General features: G+C 39.2%; 1 protein-coding gene across 1 annotated transcript in view; it reads left to right on the top strand.

Moving 5' to 3' along the window:
- Positions 1-598: 598 nt before the first annotated feature.
- The window catches only part of si:ch211-250c4.3 (uncharacterized protein LOC100535981 homolog), a 30,253-nt gene continuing 7,938 nt past the window's right edge, over positions 599-22,913 (top strand). The window contains exons 1-3 of the mRNA XM_036574107.1: positions 599-1,019; positions 10,160-10,959; positions 19,334-19,495. Of these exons, the coding sequence (XP_036430000.1) occupies positions 941-1,019; positions 10,160-10,959; positions 19,334-19,495 (1,041 nt within the window). The 5' untranslated portion in view covers positions 599-940. The remainder of the gene's footprint in view (positions 1,020-10,159; positions 10,960-19,333; positions 19,496-22,913) is intronic.

The following is a 22,913-nucleotide window of genomic DNA, read 5'->3' as shown; positions in this document are numbered from 1 at the left end:
CCTCTTGTCACTGGGGTGGAACCCCCAAGGGTACATCTCAGGACCTTTAGTCAGGGAGCATAATTGTACCATAATCCATTAAAATTATATTTTCTAAGTTGTATTGACTCCACACACCCCGTCTCATCTCCAGGCTTTTTATTTTATTGTTCTGATTTAAAACATCAGGTTATGAAAAGGCACAAATATGTACTTTTCACCTGGGAAAAACCTATTTAAGGTACACAATTGGACCTAACAACACTGTTTTAGCTTTGAGGTACATTTACATTGTTTGTACCTTAATGAATGAAAAACGTACCTGCACAGCACCTTTATTTCTAACACTGCATGAAAACAAAAACATATCATCATATTACCCACCCCAAGTCCCTAGATCATTGTTGTTATCTTGTTCTTTGTGTAATAAAATCCTGAGCATTAGTGTCTGAGCACGTGTGCATATCCTGCCTGACAGGCTTATGGTAAACACTTTCTTCTAATTTTTTACTGAAAAGTGAAACTTAAGATGTATTTCAAAAAATCCCCCTCCCTTGTCTGTTCTCCAGCATGTTTCTCCTCCCTCCCCTTCATGCTCAGCCACCCCTCCTCCCATCTGCTGAGTGCTGGTGCTGGAGGCCGGCCGTTTCATTCTCCTCACAGAACGCACCGGAGGCTAACACACTATCACACACTCTCCTACAGGCAAGAACACAGAGGCTCATACACACACACCCACACTCACTCACATCTAGGTAGGCAGTTAGGCAATTTTGCCAACATGTTCCAATGCAGGAGTGGAGCTTCTTGGGCCATCTGCCTCTTAAGATCATGAGCACATAAATTAAGGTAATTTCAACATTTGCATAGACAAGACATGAGGAGCACCTAAACCTTCAGAGAGGAGTTTTTCTTCCTTTCATCTCTGAAGGCTGTTGGAACACTGTTGTGGATTTCCAAGATGAGCCTGAAAAAACGCAAACCGAGCGTGGCGTTCAGCTGGCATAAGTCTTTTGCCATCCTTGTCCCATGGAGGAAAGGTAAGCCTCTGAATACATGTTGTGTCATTCTGTTTACACAGGATCATTTTACTTCTCATTGTCAGCTGTGTGCAACACCTGGATTTGTGAGTGCAGGTAGTCATTTGTCTGGCTGAGGTGTTTGAGTGCTATTTAGAGGCAAACTGTATTTTGTACCTAATTAAAACAGACTTTTCCTGGATCCATGAATTTGTAGGACCTGTAGATAATCAAAGAAGATCTCATTCAACGATGTATAGTAAATATTCATACATCATTTGCTAGATTTTACACAAAATAGTCCTTACAGGCTATTTTGTTGTAGCTGTTTCATTTGAAAATGCTGCATATTCATTTGTAACAATTTTGGATGTGACATGTTTTTGAAAAGAATAACAGCTGGTGTATTATGGAAAACACATGTTTATTTCTCTAACAGTTGTGGTATGAATCGTAAAATAGCATTGATGTTTCTTATATGTGTAAAGCCCACTGATAACAATGTATATCATGAAAAAAGAGAATTCTTGAAAGTGGTCTGTAATGTGTTTTAGAAAGAAACGCTTTAATTAAATGCCTAAATGAGATTCTTCAGACAATACAAGTAATTACTAAGAAATCTAATTTAGCTGGCAGGCTTCTTTATTTGCCATCTGCTAATAAAGTAAATCAAGAGAACATGTTAAGACTTTGTGGCAAATAACTAGAAGCATCACCATCCATTTATTACTTTGTTGAGGAGTAATACATGTAGAAGGCTTGTTGCATATAAATATATACACATATTCATTGGAATACATGAATTTGCCATATTGGGATGTAATCTCTTCTAATGAAAAATCTCTACTGAGTTAGTTTTCTTTATTCTGAGATGTTTGCATATTTCTCCCCATCAGGAGACCTCTTGCGAGAGTTCCTCCCAAATGTCCTCAGTTTGCTTGCTTTGTTAAAGGATTCCTTTCATTGTTTCGGTTGTGAAAGGACATAATTTCACTTTGGCAAGGGGATCGCATGGTTGGTCATGACTCCTTGGGTGAGGCCAGGTTTGTGAAAGACAAGCATTAAGCAAAGCGTTGCGCAGGGTGTAAAGATCATCACTGTTGAGCTCTTTTGTGCTATATGATCCCTTTCCCCTGACAGGTTTGCCATGAGTAACTGATTTAAGACACAATGCTAAGCCAGTATTACTGCTGCACTCACAGCTGGTATGAGAGTTCATCATCACTGATGGGCTAAACATGCATTAGAAAGCTAAGTGACATCAGATGTGGATGTTTGTGAGATGACAGCTACAACACTGTGACCTCTATTCTGTTTCAGTAAATATGTGACTCATAACCTGAACCAGGCAGAGCCACATTGGGAGGAATTCTTAATAAATGGGTCCGGGCTTTAGGTGCAGGCTGACACACGTGACTCAGGTGTTCAGGAATTTGAGCACAGACCCCCGCCCTAAGGGGGTATGAGAGTGCACTTGTCTTTGTGGTGAAATCAATACCACCAGGCTTTTGCTATTAATTACTGCTTCCGATTTATTTGTGAGGTACTACAGGCTTCTCTAATGATCAGTCATCAGGATGTAGAATTCTCACTAATTTTCAATAGTACTGAATCGTATTCACAATGACTATTAACCCCTTTTTTAACATTTGTGTAGTTTTATGTACAGAAACTTATCATAATTTGACATGACCATTTTCCAACCATTATGAATATCATCATTTCTTGTATTTTAACAGGTTGTTTTTGTTGCTGTGCCTTTAAGAAATATATTAGCGTTGTTGGAACAAAACCTTGTGTCTCCAAAAATAATAACTTTTCAGGAGAAAAAATATTGTCAGCTTGTAATGAAAGTCAATGTAACAGTATTCCCTAGTATTTTGGACCATTTCTATCGGTCCATTCACCATGACATTTGAACACAATGTAAAGGTTAAATTGTTATAAAATTATGTGAGCAAGTAAAAAACAACAAAAATGGAGAAGGTATTTAAATATATATATATATTTAAAAAAAAAAATATATATATATATATATATATATATATATATATATTTAAAGATCTCTGTTATGACTGGCTGCTCTGTACTGTGCATAATTTGAAAAGCAGTTCAGGCTAAAACACTCCTTATAGCTTCAATGTTTATAGGCCAGCTAAACTGCTATAGGCTGAATTGGTGCATATAAGTAAATGTATCTAAATATATTTTATATATAAAAAAGAAGTTGGCTTTCATGACATCACAAAAACAACAAATTTGTACATTTTTGCAGCTTAATTTCCACACCCTGACTCTATGAACTGGGGAGTGAATGGTACATTTGGAAACTTTAACAATCTTTACATACTACATCAAACTTTCAAAAAAGTGGGGGATGTTCAGTTTTCCATGATAAGGGCAGCTTAAGGGCTCTATTTCAGAGAAGTGAGAGTGGAAAGTGCTAATCAGGACAGATCTGCTGGTGTAAATGCTTCTGAAGAAATCTATGGTAGAGTTACGGCTCCTGCACATTCTTCTCTTATCCTACCAGCGTCAGCTAATGAAAGACCAGGGCTTTCCAGCTCACATTGATAATGTGTCTCTGGAAGGATTCCTTAGGATTCCCATCTCAGCCTTGGTGTAGGCTGACAGAATGAGAGAGAGGAGGGGAAATGCTCCATTATCACGCTGAGAGACAGACAGGCGAGAGGCACTGAGCGTCTGCTGCATTTAGAAGAGTGGGATGGGGGGCAGGAAGGTGTGCAGCAGCATTTAACACCTCATCAAACGTCACATCTGTTCTTTGTCACTTCAAGTGAGGAGTTATGCAGGACCAGGGAATCTCCACTCTGTCAGACCTTTTATTAGAAACCTCCAAAGTCTGACTTTCACTCTGATATGATCCTGCTGGCATTTTAAAACTGACAGTGCTGATTGAAGAATTAAAATAATTGATTCTGCGACTAAGTGAAAGTGTATAATTTTGGGTTTAGAGTACGCTCTTGATATAGAAACTTTATATTACATGGAGGTTCTTCAAACTTTAAAAAGGTTCTTCACATCCACTGAAAGGTACTTCAGAAAACCAAAATAGGTTCTTCTATGAGTTTGCTTTTTGGCATCTTTGTTTTTAAGAATGTAACAATGGATTTTAATGTAATAGGTCTTGTAATTCACTTTATGAAAAAACAGTGAACAACACTTAAACAACCCTACTATTTTCATCAACAGCCAGTGCTAGACACAATACAGACACATGTTTTGAGAGCATGAAAACCTAAAAGCAGACCTGAAAAAACAACTGATATACAAGACAAAACCTGTGGTCATTCAGTCTGGCCACCCATAGTGGTAGCAGACTTCTGTCTTTCTTTTGAGCTCTTTAGCCACAGAAATAGCAGACCTGTCCTGGCCTGCTTCTGACCCCTCTCCACTCAGGATCACAGTGCCTAAGCCAGGAGACAGCCTAGCCTGAGGCTTAGAAACCTCTTCACTTATACGAGTGAAATTCTGAGGCTTGCCCAGTACGCTTACTAAAACAAACATAGGTGCAGGGCTGAAAAGTTTTGGTTGGCTTTTGATCAAAATCTGAGATATTTAATGTAAGTGAGGTGTGTGCAGTGAACTGAGTCTGATACTCATTTTCTAGGATGGTAACTATACTGATACCCTGCACATTTTAGTGTTTACCCTGGTCCCAACACACCTGATCCAACTAATCTGCTAATTAACAAACGCTTCCTGAGTTAAAGTGGGTGTGTCACAGGGCTGGGGGTCCTCCAGAACCAGGATTGGGAACAACTGCACTAGACCACGTGTCATGTTCCGGTTCTTACGGGCCAAAACACTGCAGGTTTCAGCACTCTGCTTCAGTAAACACACCTGATTCAGCTCATCAGCTAATTAGAAGGCCTTCATGAACTGAATTCAGAGCGTTAGATGAGGGTAAACGCTAATCTCTGCATCACTTTGGCCCCGAAGGTCTCCAGTTTGACATGCATGCACTGGACCGTGGTAGAGGTAACAAGCAACTTACTGGCTAGCTAGCAGGAAAAAGTTAGCAGACAACCAGCAATACATAAACTGCAATGCTTTACACAAGTAAACTAAACAATAGTCACAGTTACTTTTAAATCACAAAACTATGCTAGTTAGCTAACTAATGAAAACATTTTTCTTAGATACTTACATTTACACTTCATAGTGAATGAAAATGTAACGAGAATGTCAATGATATAGTCAATGGTAAATTAAGCTAGTATCAGTGCCGCTATGGCAAGTGAGTAAACAGCCAGCCAAAGCGGGACCCCCCTAAATACTGGGGGGTATTTTACACACTGATTACTGATGTCTTTCTGGTATTTTCTTATAAAATTACTTTCCTATGTAAATTTTTTTAGAATTCTCAAACTTTTGTGTTTACTTTCTTTTGGGGTGGTTAAAGTCTTAATTACCAACCCCACCCCCCCAAACCCTGACAGAATTCGCACCCTGCCTGCAGGCAAGGTATCCGTCAGCATTCACCTCAGAGTCAGACTAGATAAATCCCACTAGGTCAGACTACTTCAGCGAGGACTGCAGGTAATCTCTCTCTTTATCATGCTCATCACTGGGCCACTCAAGACTAAAGCTGTAGACCATGAGCTTTTTACTGCCTGAGGGGATGAACCTTGTTCCCACTGACTTTTCAGGAGTTTTTCTCAGGACAGCAAGGAGAAGTATATTTTTACATACATTTTACATTAAGATTTATTTTTTACCTTATCTTAAACAATCCAACATTCTAAGCCACTGACCTCATGCCTTAAAAGTGTGAACCATGGCATCATTAAATCCAATTACAGAGTTTCTGTAAACAGTGTGTGATTAAATATGTAGTCTCTTTCAAGCTTGACTTGATTCAGGTACGTCATAGGATAATAAAGAGCTTTATGCTGAGGTAACACCTGTTCCAGTCTAACCGCAAAACAGATGGCAGCACTGTAGACTCAGACAGTACTGGTCTAAATACATGGTTGCATGAAGACCAATCAGTGTATAATTAGCCAGACTAAGGCTATCACTCTCTAATTTAGCCAGCACAACCAAGCACCAGCAATTAAAGCAGTGCACAAGAGCACCAGGTGAAAACAGATAGTACAAATATGTCAACATCTCATCTTAACCAGATAATTCCTTCGGTTTTGAATGTTTTCATCAATATCCATCCAATCATTCCAACATTCACGGTCAAAAGAATGAGCCTGAGAATGCAAGTAATTGAGAAAGTATGTTTGGATCATGATGCCTCACAGACTGTTCTCAAGTTACACAAGGAGAAGTTCTTAGAGAATGCTTTAAAACATGAGCCATGGTGTCCTTCTGGCGCATATCAGTGTCCCTGCATTCCTAATCACTGCTGAAGTTGAAAAACCAAAAGCAGAAGTCTCCAGAACTCCAGAACTCTTGAGTGAGTACTGAGTGTTTTATCAGCTTAAAAATGTGAGGCATTTGCCAGCAGTACACAGAGAAAAAGTGGCTCCCCCTGAAGCAAAACAACTGCTCCAGGTGGGACAAGACAAAAAGTGCTGCTCCACAAATGGTAAAAAGAGAAAGATGAACAGCAAAACAAGTTTATAGCTGTGCACAAACTGTTTTTAGTGTGCTGAAGGCTGATAGGGGATGTAAACATGACTTCAAAATCTCAAAATATTTGCCTAGCTTATGTGGATTCTAATGCTTTCAAAATAATTCACTTGCAGATGTATAACCTCCACGGTGATAAGAAGTGGAAATATGTGGGTCTCATTCCCAGCCAACAATGGTATTAACCTGCTTTTTTGCTTGTTTGTATTTTTAATGCATTCATACTCCAGTGCACATAGGAACTCAGCATTACTCACATTCCTGCCTGCCAGGGGCTGGGACAAGGGCCCGTTTGATCTCTCTGTACCGACGGCCAGGTCTCAGGGATGTTAATTGAAAACCCAGGGGGATTGAGATGCAGATTGCTTTCTCCTAGAGAGTGGCACCAAAAATGCTCCGCCATCAGCAGTTCTGTACTTTCTGCTGGCAGGCACTGCTTCATGAGGATCTGACTAAGCAGGCCTTTCTAATTGACCCTTTAAAGTGAATAAGCTACTCTGATTCTGGGGCCTCAACTCTAAGAAACCAATTACAGCATGTTTGACTATGTTATCCGTTCCACTTGTATATAGAACGGTTATCGTTTCAAATAGCTATGGGACACTGTTTTCTTTAGATCATCCTCTCTGGGCTTTGACCCTCTCAATTAGTTTATCTTGCTCCACGGTGAGAAATTCAACAGTAATCATTACGCTGTGAGTGATAACACCAGATTTAGCAGCGCATGACATGATAAGGCCAATTACAGGATTATCACAGCTGCTCTGACACAAAATACACATGAGCGGTAACCATTATCCTTTATAGTGGTTTCTATTCCAGTCAGGGGAAGATGTAGTCTTTTTAATTCAGGGCCAAAATGAGCTGTATTCGATATATCTACAGATATGATTCTCTACAAAGTTCTTTAGCATTCTAACCAAAAAGCTCCAGCACACTTGTGTTATTCTTGTAGCATTAGCCATCTAAATGACTATACAGAGTGTTAAAGAGTGACTAACTACTAATGCTAAAGTAGTTCTGCATCCACAGTTCATGACACATCTCATCTCATTATGTAAGCTAAGTAATATTTGACACAATGAAACTGGAATAGAAATGTTGTTATGCCAATTATACCACAAAATAAACCATTTAAATGTGTATTGAATCCTTTACAAAACAGGAAATGTGGTTTTCAGCTTTAACACAGTTTGAATAGCATAGTCTTCAGGGCAAGAAGGAGAAATACTTTCCACATGTGACAGCAAAGGCGTAGGAGTGTCAAAGAAATGCATTAATCTAATCATAGAGACCAGAAAAGGATTACTCAGTGTGTTCAATTTTTAGCAAAGAAGAAACTTTTTTTGAAATGAATGGGATAAAACTTTAAGGTCCACCCACTGCTGACACAGGCGTTTGATTGCACACACACAGCTTTTATAATCTCCACAGAAAAGCATTGCCAACAGAATGAGATCATCATGCCTTATGCTGAGCATCGGCTTGAGGGGTACAAAGCCCTTCAGCACTGGACTGTGGAGCAGTGGAACTGTGTTCTCTGGAGTGACGGAGTACCATTGAATACCTTTTGGACGTGTTGGAGTATTGTTTGTAATCCAGAACTGATCATCCAATATCAGTACCTGACCCCTGTAATGCTGTTGTGGCTGAATGCAATCAAATTCTCACAGCAATGTTGTAACATCTAGTGTAAAGCCTTCAGAGAAGAATAGAGCATATTGCTGCAGCAATGAGGGGACAAACTCCCTAACAATACTTTTGATTTCAAATGGAACGATGGATAAACAGTGGAAAACCTTTTGACATTATGGACCAATTTCCCAGACCCTGATTAAGCCTTAGCCAAGACTAAAAAGAATATTCAATGGTTATTCAACATTGGCACCGCTATTTAGTTCAAGATTAGGCTTAATTCATGTTTTGGAGACAGACCCATAAAGTGGATTACAATAAAACTCAGTTATGGATTCAGATTATTGAAACATAACCAAAGCTTTTCTGTTCACTTTTCCTCTGAAATGAATTGTATGTGTAGTCAGGAACACGTTCAGGTTTATGTTTTGGTGCTTGTATCGACAGCCTGAGGGTTTCTGTTAGGAGAGTCCATGAGAAAAAGCTGGGAAAACACAGCCATTGTTTTCAATGGGAACCTGGGCCAGAAGCAAAGTTTTTATGACCTCACATGATTGAAACGCTATCATTGTTTTCGCAGAGCCACTATCCAAGCTGAAAACAACTTTATCACAACAGATTCTTTTCTCAGGAAAAATACTTTTCGCTCACCGCTTTTTATCCACTGGGAAATTGAAAACAGTGGATTGTGATTTCACCGACAGAGCTGGCAACAAATTAACTAGTTATGATTATTTTCAAACACTGCCAGACTTTTATCGAATGGAATACTTAGTTATGTTTATATCCTGTACATTAGGTACTTGTATCCATAACGCAGGCACACGTCTGTGAATCAGCTGTAATTATGATCTTTCCTGTAATCTTGCTGCCTCTTCCTGCCAATGATGTTTACTGGCTGTAAACTGACCCAATGCAGTTGGACTCATGTTTACATGATTCAAACCACAACTAAAAGTTTTCGGTAAGTAAATAATTGAAATTAAAAGATGGAGAACTGATGACAAATAAAGTCATCTGAAAATATTTTGTTTTACCTTTTGAGCTGTCAAGTTGGCAGCCAGTGCTGAAAGGATGGATTTAATTACAGTTTTCCATATACATAATTAGTCTGCTGCTAAAACTCTTAATCCTTTATGGTATGGAGCTTGTCATTTAGCCTGATAAAGAACCTCCATAATGGGCCTTTAAAATAATAAGAATAAAGGAATATTTGACAGACACCTGTTAGGGTATCAAATTGCTGATGGTTGGAAATAGGAGATGTCACATATGATTGAACCCTATAATAGCATTAACTGGCCCAAAAGATCAAAGCCTGACAGCTCAGTGCATCACACTGATATAACCATGGCCTCACTACATTCTGGGCTCTATTTGGAACATTGTTGCTAAAGAATGCTTTATAGTAAGAGATAAGCTTTCAGCACCGTGACAGAATTTCTGAATATACGCCTTATATAATGTGAATGCTGAGAGCTGGACTGTGCAGTATGATTTAGGGTATAGCTGTGAGACTTCCAAAGGAAAAAAGGCAGTGCTGACGTCCTTCTTGGACAAGAAAGCATTTTTCAAATACCTTTGCTCTATGTTCTCTGTCATTAAGAACCCTCTTGCCACATCTTTAGCACCATGTTTAGATGCATAACAAATGCAATCTCCTTCTAGTGGCCTGGATGTGTCATTGTGTTATTTAGAGGATTGTACCATTTGTTTAATAATTGATTCAAGAGTTGGGTGGTCACAAATTCCTCTTTTTCCTTCCTTCCTCAGCTATGCAAAACTGGACCACAGCCCCATCATCCAGCACTTTTGAGCTTTTTATGTTATAATAGCTCACACCATGCGATATAATGACATAAATGCTGCTGCCTTATGACTTTTAGTTTGGAACTCAAACATATTTCTTCTTTTTGCAGGCAAAGGCGATATGACTTTAGAGAACGAGGTCGTGCTAACCAAGATGAAGTTCTTCAACAACTTCCATGAGGAACTTCTAAACGCCGAGGACACTGTGTCCACTGTTTCCATGTCAATGTCGGAGCAGGACATTTCTGCACCACTTCAGGCTGAGGAAGCCATCTCTGTTCACAGTGCCCCGCCTGAAACAAACATGGAAGAGTCAAAGAAAGACTATTTATCTGCGATTTTCTCTGATTCCAAGCTACCAATTTTGTACAAATTTGAATCGGAGGACTCTGGGGTAGAGATGCCCAGTGGAGCGAACTCTCCGTCCACTCCAACAGGTTCAGAGCAGAGCTTTGTTGTTCACAGCAGAGAGTCCTCATGTGACTCTGGCACTCTGAACCCTCCCATACCATCCAGCAGTTCTATTCTATTACTAGAACAGAGTACAGATTCCTTAGAGACTGAGCAAACATCATGCATGTATGACCAAGAAGACAATCTGACAGTATTAGAAGACAGACCAAAGGATCAGACAGACAGTGTTCTACTGGAGTCCTTGGGAGATTCAGAAAGAGCAGAAAATGGAACCTTAGGGAACATCTCTGAGATCAACGAGGATGGTTTGGTATGTGGGGACATAGCAGAAGAAAGAGCAGAGAGTGAAGCTGCTGAGGACACAGGATCAAGCAACCATTCTATTGAAGCTTATGACGGCAACACAGGGGCGGAATTGCAACAGCAGCCGCTAAGGAAAAGCACAACAAGTGACAGTCTGGATGAGTACATGGAGGAGTGCTGCAGGCTTAGTGAGGTAACTATAACAGTTTACACATTTTTATTTACTTGAAGGCTGAGGATCATGTCCAGTTTTATATAAGCAGACCTGTAGTGTATGTATAGATTCATCGTGGCACTTAGGATGGGATATAAACAAGAACATTACATTCAGAGGCAAAACATGATATTTGTGTAGTGAAAAGAATGAACTACTTGGAAAATAGTTTCACACTTTGAAAAAGTATGGTGATCTTAAAGCATAGGCCAATATTTTTGAGATAAAAGAAAAAGATAAAATAAAATGGTCAAATGATGATTTGGAAGGTACAATAAATGTTCCTAAAAGGCTCTTGGTTTGCACATATGGCTCTAAGAAACAGCTTTAACTGGTGAAGAACCTTTACTTTATGTAGAGGATCTAGAGGATCTTTAAAACATTATAAGGTTCTTTTCATTTTTTAAACAACAATTCTTTGCAAGGTTCTTTAGGGAACCAAAAATGCTTTGTCTATGGTATCACTCCAAATTACCATTTTTGGCACTTTTATTTCAAAGAGTACAATACTTTAGCACCATGATGATCATGAAAGATGGCTCACTATCCTGAAGCTGAAGAAGGCTTTAAATCTTTTTAGATCTCATGTCCTCTGTTGATTACAGAGTTAGCATGGCATTTCAAGGTGGTAAAGCAAGTAATGCACAAAGTAAACAGAACATTCATACCTGCATTGAGAAACTGCTTGGATGACAAAATGGCAGTAATTGTCATCCACTAAGGTCTGGGCCTACCCAGACTGACCACAGGTCTACCGCAAAAATGAGGAAAGAATATTTATTAAGCTGTAATTTTTTAGATAATAAAGTTTAGTTTTCTCTCAGTGCTGTCATTGTAAATTGGCCAATCAATTTTCAATTTGAAGCTCTAGCTGCAATGTAAAGATGTACCTGCAGGACCTGTAAAGAGCAGAGTATGTTGTTTTCTACCAGTTGTTGTTATCAGGGCTCTGTGAATTTAGTACTTACAATGCTCCTTTACTACAAAAGCTAAAATAAGCTGTTTAAAAATGGCAACACAAGTGGCATTAAAGGTAAGACATAAATGGTCCATAAACATTTTTCACACCTGCTGTGGCAGTATGCTTCAGCCCAGGATGGATTAGTTTAGTATTTTAAGTTTGTTGTGTTATTCTTTCTCATCTTTGTACATCTCAGCTGTCCGATTTTGACTCAGTCATGTAGTCTTTATTGGGCAAAAATTGAGCAAATCTGGATGATTGCTATTGTTTCGTATTACTATAAGGCACAAGCACAGAAATAGGTAGGGCAATGACTGCAATGCTGTAGCCTGATGTCATGACATTGAGGGACATATCCTCCTTAGAAGTACCTACTTACGACTTTGGAGGTTTGGTTGTGTACAAGATAGATACAAGATATATTTCTGCCTACACCACTGTAGCAGGCAAATCAGTGACAGCTGCAAATCCAAAAAAAAAAACAAAACACAAAAGCAGGGACACAGGATAATTGTCAAGACCTGTTGAGACCTGTCATAAAGACCCATACACTTCCATCATACTCTCTGAACAGTGTTCTCATTCACATAGTTGAAAAAAAAATCCTTCTTTTTCCCGGTAATGAACTCCACCTATGCTGCACCTGACAGCTGTGCTCATTGCCAAGAAGCTACAACCTGTTTGAAGTGCTGAGCATCTCTTCCTTTCATGTTAAAGTAGCTGTTTCTTTGGGGGCACTGTCTCAGACAGAGGAAGCTTTATTTATGAGTTTGGTTTTTTATAGATTTTATGATTCTCTATAATCCATCAAGCTCATAACTTGATTTCAAAGGATTAAATTGTAGTATTTCTTAGTTGTCTTTTTAAAAGTTAGTGCCAGTCTATCTTTTGTGCCAATTCATCCAAGTGTTCAAGGCTAAAACCTTTGCTTGTAATTCATTTACCAGCCTTTATAAATAACATTATCAGGCTAAGTGCAAGTTAAACAAGTTAACTGTCACTTGTGTAACCACCTCAATACATACAAGTGATGAAAGAACGTGATAAATTAATCTACATGCATTTTTGGCTGCACACTTTACAGTTAGAACCCATCTCAGTGTTACCTCTTTTTTCAACTCTCCAGAGCAAACCTGAGGATATTTTTATTTTCAGTTGCATTTTCATGCATGCATTGGTTATTTCATGCACTGAGAGTTGTTGAACTGTGGTGAACTAAGAGAGCAGTGCTTCATCACCTTGAGGTCATGGTGTGGGACGCGTATGTTGAGTTTTCCTTAGTGCCTCGGTACAGTACAGCATGTATGGACGGATGTGGGACGCAGTGTTCTCTCCTTTTTATGGAGCCACCCATCACCCAGCACCTGTTCATCTGTGCTGAGTGACTGTGCAGATGGCTGTGACGATTACAGCCAGCACAGCTAAACCCCCTCTCTAATCTGAGCCATGTCTCTCTCTTCACCAGCCTCTAGCTCAGCCTACCTGCATGCATCAAACAGGTGTTAAAAAAGCTCAAATTACTCACATATTTACCCAGATAAAGACCCTTTGATAGCTTATGCATCTTTTAGGGGTGGGCGAGTGGTAGATTTTTTTTTTTTTGAACAGAGTAGTCCTGGACGGCCTGGTTTAGGGGTTCAGTGATGACAAATAGACTGGGCGGTAAACTTCAACATCACCTGTCAGCACACCTAATAACCTAATTCCTCGGCCCACTAAACGGAGCACTGTGGACTGAGGAAAGGGATATTGGAAAGGGGCTGTGGGTTTTTTTCCCATCCACTTCAGGCATGGCGACTTCAAAGGGCCTCTCTTTCCCATGCTAATCTAATTTGTTTCCTACTTATGAGTGTAGGACACAGGCCTGAAGTGAAGATTCAACTGTGCAAAGGGAGGCAGCTTTAAATAAGGAATTAATAAAGGAATTAAGCCTGGATGCGTCAATCATTTTGTCTATCCAAAATATCTAAATTCAGAGTCCGTCGTTCATTTCAAATGATATTTATTTTATATGTGTGTGACAAGTCACACTATTAGCTGAGCTAACATTAGCATGATAACATATTATTCACTGCATAGTTTTATGAAACAAAACTATATATTATAGGTTACGTATTTGCTAAAACTTTACAAGTGGAATAACGCTAGCTAGGTAGCATACTTTTCCACAGACATTGTTATAGTGAGGTTCACAACCACCAACTAGCCAAATAACCCAATTCTTTCTAGCTTTCACAGTCAAAGAGGGAAAAAATGAAAATTTAAACTGCTGACCCCATATTTAACACATGCGGCACACCATGGCAGGTAAAAACTGTTTAACCAGAGTCCTACCATGTAAAGCACTAGCTGTGGATGTCCAGGGCAAATGGTTGAAATCTATGAGTTTCTCATTTTTTTTGCAGTATTGTTTACCACAGTCAACTACTGCCTACCTGACTCAATATAACTATGTATTTAAGACTACATTAGGAAACCAGCACTGTTCAGTTTCGTTCCTACAGTCAGGAGAAACTGTGTATCAGTCTAAATGGGTTTTACGGACGTCCAGAGAGGTCATGAATTAGTTATCCATCAAGAAAGATATCCTTTGCACCTCACAGAAAAAGGCAAAGGCTACCGTTGGGTCGGCTACTTTCGATTTTGGAAAAGTGAAAGCTGATTGCAAAGATGCAGCACCATATGTGATGAAGCAGAGGATAAACTAGTCCTTCTGATGTTTGTTAACCCCTTAAAATCCCAGGCTTATTACATACTGAGGCTTATTATTCAGTAACTACAGGGACTTCAATGCAAAACAGTTGAGCTGTTCTTAGGTTATAGAAGAGTATGTAAGAGGTTATGTTGTATTTGCTGGGTCCCAATTGTCCGGTCAGCTTGGATGTTGCTATGCCAAACGCAGAGACAACAGAGACGGATGGAGTGAGTTCATGTAGCACATGTAGCACGCGAAACTTCGCAAAAATTGAGGATGATGAAAATAATCGTTTCTTTGCCATGTGAAGAATTGCATTTGGTGTGTGAATGATAATGTGGTTGAGTGATAACGGGTTGATCTATTCTTAGGTTATAGAAGTGTGTAATAAAACTTTTGGCCCACTGGTTATCTACGATCTAAGGGCCTAAATGAAATTAGTCTTCATAAAAAAGACAGCAGAGATGCAACGTAGTTGAACATAAAGACTAAGCATTTGTTGTTGATCAAGTCCATAGTATGTTCCACTGGTGTTCATGCATGTGGTTTTCTCTGTGTGAGGATCCATAGAACATTGAAAGTGTTTTTGCTGTGGGGAAGACGGATGCGTAGAGTGAAATATAATGGTCTAGAGAAATGAAGACAGCATTATTACCACCCCAACCCCCCTCACACTCCTGAGCCCATGGCATGGCAGAATTCCTCAGCTGGAGCATATAAACATCCAGACAGAACCCACAGTTCCAAAAGCGCTGGGGAGAAGCTTTCATCTAATGATGGATGAGGTATGAAGAGCTGAGCTGTGTATGTCACGTCCAATCTCTAACCTCTGACCGACACCTCAAATCTAATGTAACATGTCTATACCATCAAGGTTTACACAGTTTGTGAAAAACCAGTACGTTACCAGCACATTTCAGTCCCCCTAGCTTAGATTACTGGAACCATATACAGAAAGTCATAGCAGTTCAACTGAGACCTCTAAGTGTCTGTGCCAGTAACATGTCTGTCCAGCTGTTAGGATCTGTCATGTCATTTAACTGCATCTCGTCTGTATTGAGACTAGAATGGGAAGGCAATGAAAAATTGGCAAAGACATATTGCTATTTGTGGGTGGTTTGTGGCAACAGGCTTCCTCCGAAATAATGTTGAAAGTCTTAAAAAGTGTTCTGATATTCCATTCTGAAACTTAAAGTTTTAGAAAGAATGAGGCTGATGTTGTCCTACTTGACAGGCTCTCCAACTCAGTCTAAATGTTTGTCTCTTGTTGTAAATACATCAGTAATAGGTAGTCAGCAAGCATCAAATAATTATTTACACAAGGAAAAAACATGCCTTGTTGATCTAGCTCAATATATGACATAACTGTCAAAGCTTGTTAAAGTGTCCAGCCAGTTGTTTTGAATGTTCTGGTTTGTACCAAAAAAAAATCATCCACCTTTTTCCACATCTCTGCCCACACCCCACATCTGGCTCCTCATTCCACTCCGATAATGTCATGTTTGGAAAAATGATATAAATTCACAGCTATAAATTCACTGCGTTCACTCTCAGGGGTATTTAATAGATTTATACCCTATTTATTCAGATTTGATAAGAACAAGATAATTTAATCTCAAAAATGCTGCTACTCCATTGCCACGTCAGGCAAGAGAAGAAAACAGTTGTTACTAATTTGAACCACATCTAGAAAAATCACATCCTCATGATAGTAACTACATGTTTGGAACACAAAGTAACAACAAAAGCTCAGATTTTGCTAATTTTTGGGCTGTGTGAAATGCTGGCTCTTCTTGTTTATGGGGGGAAGCAGGGAGGAAATGAAGAGGAAGGGAGGGGGGCTTGTCCGACCCCTTCTCTCTTCCCTTCCCCTCATGTGGGTTCACCAGGGAACCCACACAGAAAGAGTGATAAAATCTCACAAACCTCTGCATTCATCAGGGCCAGGAAACAGTAGCCAAGGACTACTAATGACTGACTTTCTCATATCCTCTTCACTCCGCATGTGTGTGAATGTGAGCGCATATTTGCATGTGTTTGTGTGTCACCTCGAAAGCTCCAATTCCGTTCCTTCATACTGTCAGTACAGGATAGCTTCTGAATGGAGCACCTGATAAAGTGCCACCTGTTTGGATTATACAGGAACAGAAAGGTCTGAGCCACTCTCAGAGGATGTATATCTGACTAAGCTTGAATGAATTAATGAAATTATAAACAGTTGCCTTCCTTCTTTTGTACAGACGTTTAACCTCTCTAACTCTAAGCTTGATATTCAGCTTTTAACATTAAGACTTATTATCCAGTAACTACTATAAATTAATCAGCAGCTGTTATGACACCACTAAGTTATGTAGTTATGAGAGTGAGTAACTGGGCCCCCTTTAGGGTTTAAAGGGGTCAATAGATACATGGGATGCAAATATTAATACATGAATATTAAAGAGCCTAAGTTACATGTTTAGAGAGAGCTATACAGGCCTACATCTTCATTATAGAAATGCTGGTGTATTGAAAGTTTTGCGGGAGACGTATCATAGTGTAAATGAGTAAAGTTCATGATCATAAGAGTGTAAGCGTGACCTGCTGAGGATCTCACACTCCGTCAAAGGAAATGAGTGATGTCAGCACCCAGCATTTCTGCTCCCTGTTATGACTTTGTCTTCTATTGTTTAGCCTCTGTGTTTCCATTAACACTGGGGTCTGGGACTGGACTGGACGTAAGTGGCGCGGAAAAGCATTCTGGGGAAAAAAGAGCCCTCGACCTGAGCTCACATCCTGCTTTTGTTGGGACACTTTTTGGAATGTTGATCATTGTATAAATATTTGCTCAAAATTTCCTTTTCATATTTCGTGGACTTCTGCAGCTTTTAAGCCAATGGTGGTAAGATGAATCAACAAACAAACAATAGCGGTCTGTGCTTTGTACTTCAACCAGTGTGGTCATGGCCACATTTAACTCCGCTTCTCCCACTCTCACATGCTCACAATTTTGCATCTGTCTTATGATTAAAAAAGGTCATTGTGCTGTACGCTCCATCACCACCATACATGGAATGCAGCACGAATAAGACAATTGTCAAGAAAAAGACCTGCAATCTTGAAATACTCTCACATCAGTAATGGCAGTGATGAATGATTCCAATGTGGGAATCCTTTGGGCATCCGGGAGAGTAAAAAGAAACTTAGATCTTGGCTTGAAAAGCAGTAAGGATGTTGCTGCTCCTTATTTTTGAAATAACATTTCAAAAAACATTGGAACATTTGGTGATACCCTAAGATTGTTTAAATAAAACTTTCAATCCTGTGTGCAAAAAAGTTGGGACGCTGTGCAAAATGTAAATAAAAACAAAATGACATGCAAATCATTTAAACTCTATTTGAATTAATTGAAAATTGACCACATATTAAATGTTGAAACTGAGAAATGTTATTGTTTTTTGAAAAACCTATGCATATTTGGCATATATATATAAAAAAAACACTAAAAACTCTGTTTCAACAGTTTTTCTCAGTTTAATATGTCCCAACTTTTTTTGGAAACGGGGTTGTATATTACCCCCTTTCTGCAGGCCTCCTAGTGGTCATTTGGCTGGTGCAACAGAAATTGAGTAAGATATTGTGAATTAATATGATCAAATAAAATATTTTCCCTATAACTCTGTTATCACTTTAACTAGCACACGATTGGCTAAATCCACATGAAATGTTGTGACTCTGTGTTGAGCTGCCAGCAAGCAATAAGGGATTAGTGCAAGAAAGGTGAAAACTTCTTGCTGTGAAAACAATTGAAAAGCCGAGAAAAAATGATCAGCACAACTGCAGCTTGCCTCAAATAAAAAATAATTGTGAACAAATACCACAATAAAAAAGCATTTTTAGAAATGCTGACACGCTTGCTCTTCTATGAAGACAAAAAATTCAGCGTGCTTCCAGTTTTGCAAATCATACGCGTTTCCATCAAAACATGTTTCATCAACATTACTGAAGAAAAAAAAACGCATAAAGCAAAAACTGAAGGACCTTCATAACAGGTGGAAATTGCACTTTATGGCTACTGTAAAAAGGCCTATAGAATGTGCAGTGTGTACAGTTCTGGTAAACTGTAACTTAAGGCATGTGATCTGGTACCCATACAGTTCAAGCTGTATACAGGCTCATTATGTATCTCTGTCAGTCTTAGTGAAAAATCTACAAATGATATGTAACCCACTCCAGCTGCTGAACTCCTTGCCAGCATCAGGGTATTAAACAGAGCAGTAAAAAGGAGAAGGGAATGTACATATGGGTTTAACAGTGATTATACTAGTGCAGAAACACCTGCCTCAACTGTGCTTCTAAAGCTGTAAAAAGTCCAATTAAAAATTCCATTGTGAACGTAAAAATACCTTTTAAAAATGCAGGATGGGTTATCACAGGCTGTTTGCCTTCTCTGTAACACAGAACATCTTTGTGCTTGGTTCATCTTACGTGTCTGATTTCAAAGTTTTAATCACGTATGATTTATAAGCATTTACTTGTTTCATTTTCCCCATAGTGAAAATTACTACAGTACAGTTAGTAAGTTTATATTTACCATGCAAATATGGCCAGTTAGCCCACACAAATACAGTCCTTGTTGCTAAATGATCATTAAACAGTACAGACAGATTACAGTTTCTCTTTTATGGTAAATAATGCTAATGCTTTTTTCCCTTTAGGTGAACCAGGCTCGGTCAAATCCACTGGGCTCAGGCCTGGGTTACCTGGAACACATCTGCCAGCTTATCGAGAAGATTGGCCAGCTACAGGAGCACAACCTCAAACTGCAGAAACAGATTTGCAACCTGCAGAAGGACAGCAAGATGATGAAGACTAAAGAGGTGGGTTCAGTGTGTCACAAGTACTTTTTCAGCCTTATTTGACTAATTTAGCAGTCATGAAAATAAGCCTCTCTAAAAAATTCTGCAACCCTGATATATTTTAAAAGGGGGTGGAAGTTCAGATTATTCATGCTTTTGAACAATAAATGCTATGAGTGAGAATAACCAATCAAGCTATTGGCACAGCAACAAAATAATGTTCAGAAGAACAACAGTGCTCTACTAAAAATTACAAGAAGTATGTTTACCATGCCCCCTGTCAATTGCTAATCCTAGTTGAGGCATTGCTGTAGTTCATCTTATTAAGACTCTTCCTTCTAGCCTTTAAACTTTGCTTTGTTGTGGTTCCCCACATGGTGCATGGCTATGTCTATATCTTTGGCTGAGAGATTATTTGCCCATGCTGCCTCGGTGTAAATCCAGCTGTTTTGAATGGGCTTCAGGAGCAGGGTGTCATGCCAGATGAAAGTGTATTTAATAAATACAACAGCTGGGTTCAACCCTCTCCAACCCACACACACATGGGCCACACATTTCAGAACATCGCCCGCAACAGAACACAGCTTTCTGCATTTGTCTCATGTTTTTGAAGAATGTCAGGTGACACTTTTTTGCTGAACTAGTTCTTCTGAACTTGTTCAGGCTCTACTGAGTGGATAATTTGAGTGAAGATATGCATGTTTTGCAAATCAGGGAAAAGAGGTTCACATGCAAAGTCACAGAGATAAACATTACCTTTAATATAGTGCTTTTTGGAAAGGTATGATTGTTATAGTAATATGCCAAATTCTTCATGTTTTTACACATGAGTAAAGGGGCAAATGGGGCATATTCCTCACATGAGTAAAGGGGCAAATGGAGCAGCACAAAAAAGGCATGCTTTACTGCAACCATTTCTATTTCCAGTGCTGTTTTCATAGCTGTGTTTTGCTTGTTTTACTGTCACCCATTGTTCTTTACTCCAAAGAGTAATGCAGCAATAGCACAGTGTCTAGGCTTCAAGGGTGCTACAAACTAACCTGGTATTAAAACAGCCACTGTTTTCTTAGCAGAATTTCATCTGTGGAATGCAGCCTTCTTTCTTGCTCATCTTTTACCCACCTTTGTCCCACTTTAGCCTTTTGCCCTATAACTAAAGGCCCATGCCAGCACATTGTGTAGATGTCTATCTGCCCTTTACAGAGTGTGGCCACTTGTGAGAGCAGTTTTGTTCATGCTTTTTCAGAAAGCCTGCCCTAAACAGGCTCTGTCAGGTCGGGCCCCGGCTCCGGAAAAGTTTTCCACGACACAGTGAGTGAGCTCAGCAGGAATCCGCACTTCAAAGTCATGAAAGAAACAGAGAGGGAGGCAGAGGAGAGGACAGCAATTCTAGAACTCGGAATAAGAATGCTTGCATTTAAATGTTTCCACTGTCCTGCTTTGTCCATTTCATGTTGTTTGTCTAGTGAGGGTGTACTGCAGGAGGATTCTGTCCATTCACTTTGAAATCTGGGTAATCTATGGGTATTGCAGGGCAAATAAAAGCAGCATTTCATACCTACACTGAAAAAAGTACATGATTTCCACATATGAAATATGTAAGCAAAACTACTGCAAAATGCCAATAAATTTAAAAAACAAACTGCGTTGATTTAGTCATATAAATATTCACGTACATATTTTATTCATGTGGAAATAGTACTTTTGATTTGGCTTTGAAACTGTATTAAACAAGGATATAGAGTAACCTGGCAATGGTATCATAATCTTCAGCAGAACAATGCTTTCAAAGGTAGACACAAGTTGGTGGACCACACTGCTCGGTCTCTCTGGGACACCAATTCTCCCTGCTGCGTATGTGCTGGATGAAAAGGCAGCGGGCTGCAACACGCCATCACACACATCAAAAGGCTGGAGACCTCTGCTAAAACGTGCCCTAGTCTGTGTAATAATAGGCCCAGCTGACACTCCAGTCTCCTCCCCGCTGCTTCCACCTACCCTCCCCACCCGCACAACAGGCTTTCATTTGTACTCATCAAAGTCCCTTACAGCTCAGACAATAAGCAGTTACCACCTATGCGGTTCTCTCTCTCTCAGTCTTACTCCACTACCTTTCCTGCTCCGGCTATTGCCCGTTTCTAATCCCACGAGGAGTGAGAATCCATCCATTTAAAATAGCTGACCACTCTGTTTACATTTATAATATCCTGCAGCAGTTGTGCCGCTCAACACCTCCTAATTTCATTACAAGGAAAGAAAACTTATTTAAAGGGCCCATTTTCTTTTATTTTTGATGTCCACTCATGATGATGTTTGTGAGGTTTTATGTACCATAATCAGTAATAATTAATTTTACATGACCATTTTCCAGCCTCTTTTTATCCCCTAGAATTATCAAGTTGTTTTTGTTACTGTCCCTTTAAAACTGATAAATGTAAATGAGCCCTGTACTCTGTTCTGATTGGCTACCTTGGTTACCTCATTCAAAAAGCAGGCTGAAACATTCCTTATAACTTCACTGTGAATGGGCAGGGCTAAACCGCCGTAGGCTCAATAGAATATATATAAATTAGTTGTTTTTGTGACATCACAGAAACAATGAACTGAAAACAGGCTGTTTTTACAGCTCAGTGTCCATATATGAACTGTATGGATTGGGGAGTGAATGATATATTTTGAAACTATATGTTAACAGTGTTTACATATTACATCAAACTTTTTATTCCTTTTCTACTATATAGGCCCTTTTACAGATTTAAACTACCATTCCGGAGAATCTGCACCCTGTTGTCACTGGTAGAACCCCTTTGGAAATGGTGTCTGAATGCTGAAAAGCAGTGCCTGAACCACAGGATGTGGAAAACTATCATATGATCCACAAATCAGACACTGAACCCTCGCTTATGCAAATACAAAATGATTGCCTCTTTTTCTTGTATTGGTTAAAATACTGCTTGAAATATTATGCTGGCTTTGCCTGTGGATTTTGAGCCATCAATAGTAAAGAAGCATGCTGTTGGTTTGCATTATTAATGATGAAGGTGAAAGGCCACACCACAGCAGCAGCAGGATCAGGATAATAACAGGAAAAAGATGTGGCTTATCACACATTGGTTGTTTTGGGTTATCTAGGTGGTGTTGTTTAATATTCATGTGATGAAAAGGCCTGAAATAGATACTAAAGTAAACTCTATTATTCCCACATCAAATGAAAGTGGTTGTATTCAGAAGAACACAAATTTGACTTTTCACTTTTTGATTGCCTTTTTGCAAGAATCAACAACATTTGCTTCTATTGTTAAAACATTGAATAAAATGTCATGCCATTATGGAGAATATGAAATAAAATCCCACAATAGTAAAAAGAAAAGAAAAGAGTTTTGTTGCCAGACGATGCAAGTGCACAATGGCTCAGAATATTTTTCACTCACAGAAATAT

The sequence above is a fragment of the Colossoma macropomum genome, unplaced genomic scaffold (assembly GCF_904425465.1).
Source record: "Colossoma macropomum unplaced genomic scaffold, Colossoma_macropomum, whole genome shotgun sequence".
Lineage (NCBI taxonomy): Eukaryota > Metazoa > Chordata > Actinopteri > Characiformes > Serrasalmidae > Colossoma > Colossoma macropomum.
Note: the sequence above shows the minus strand (reverse complement) of the source record. Positions and strands in the feature narration are given on the sequence as shown.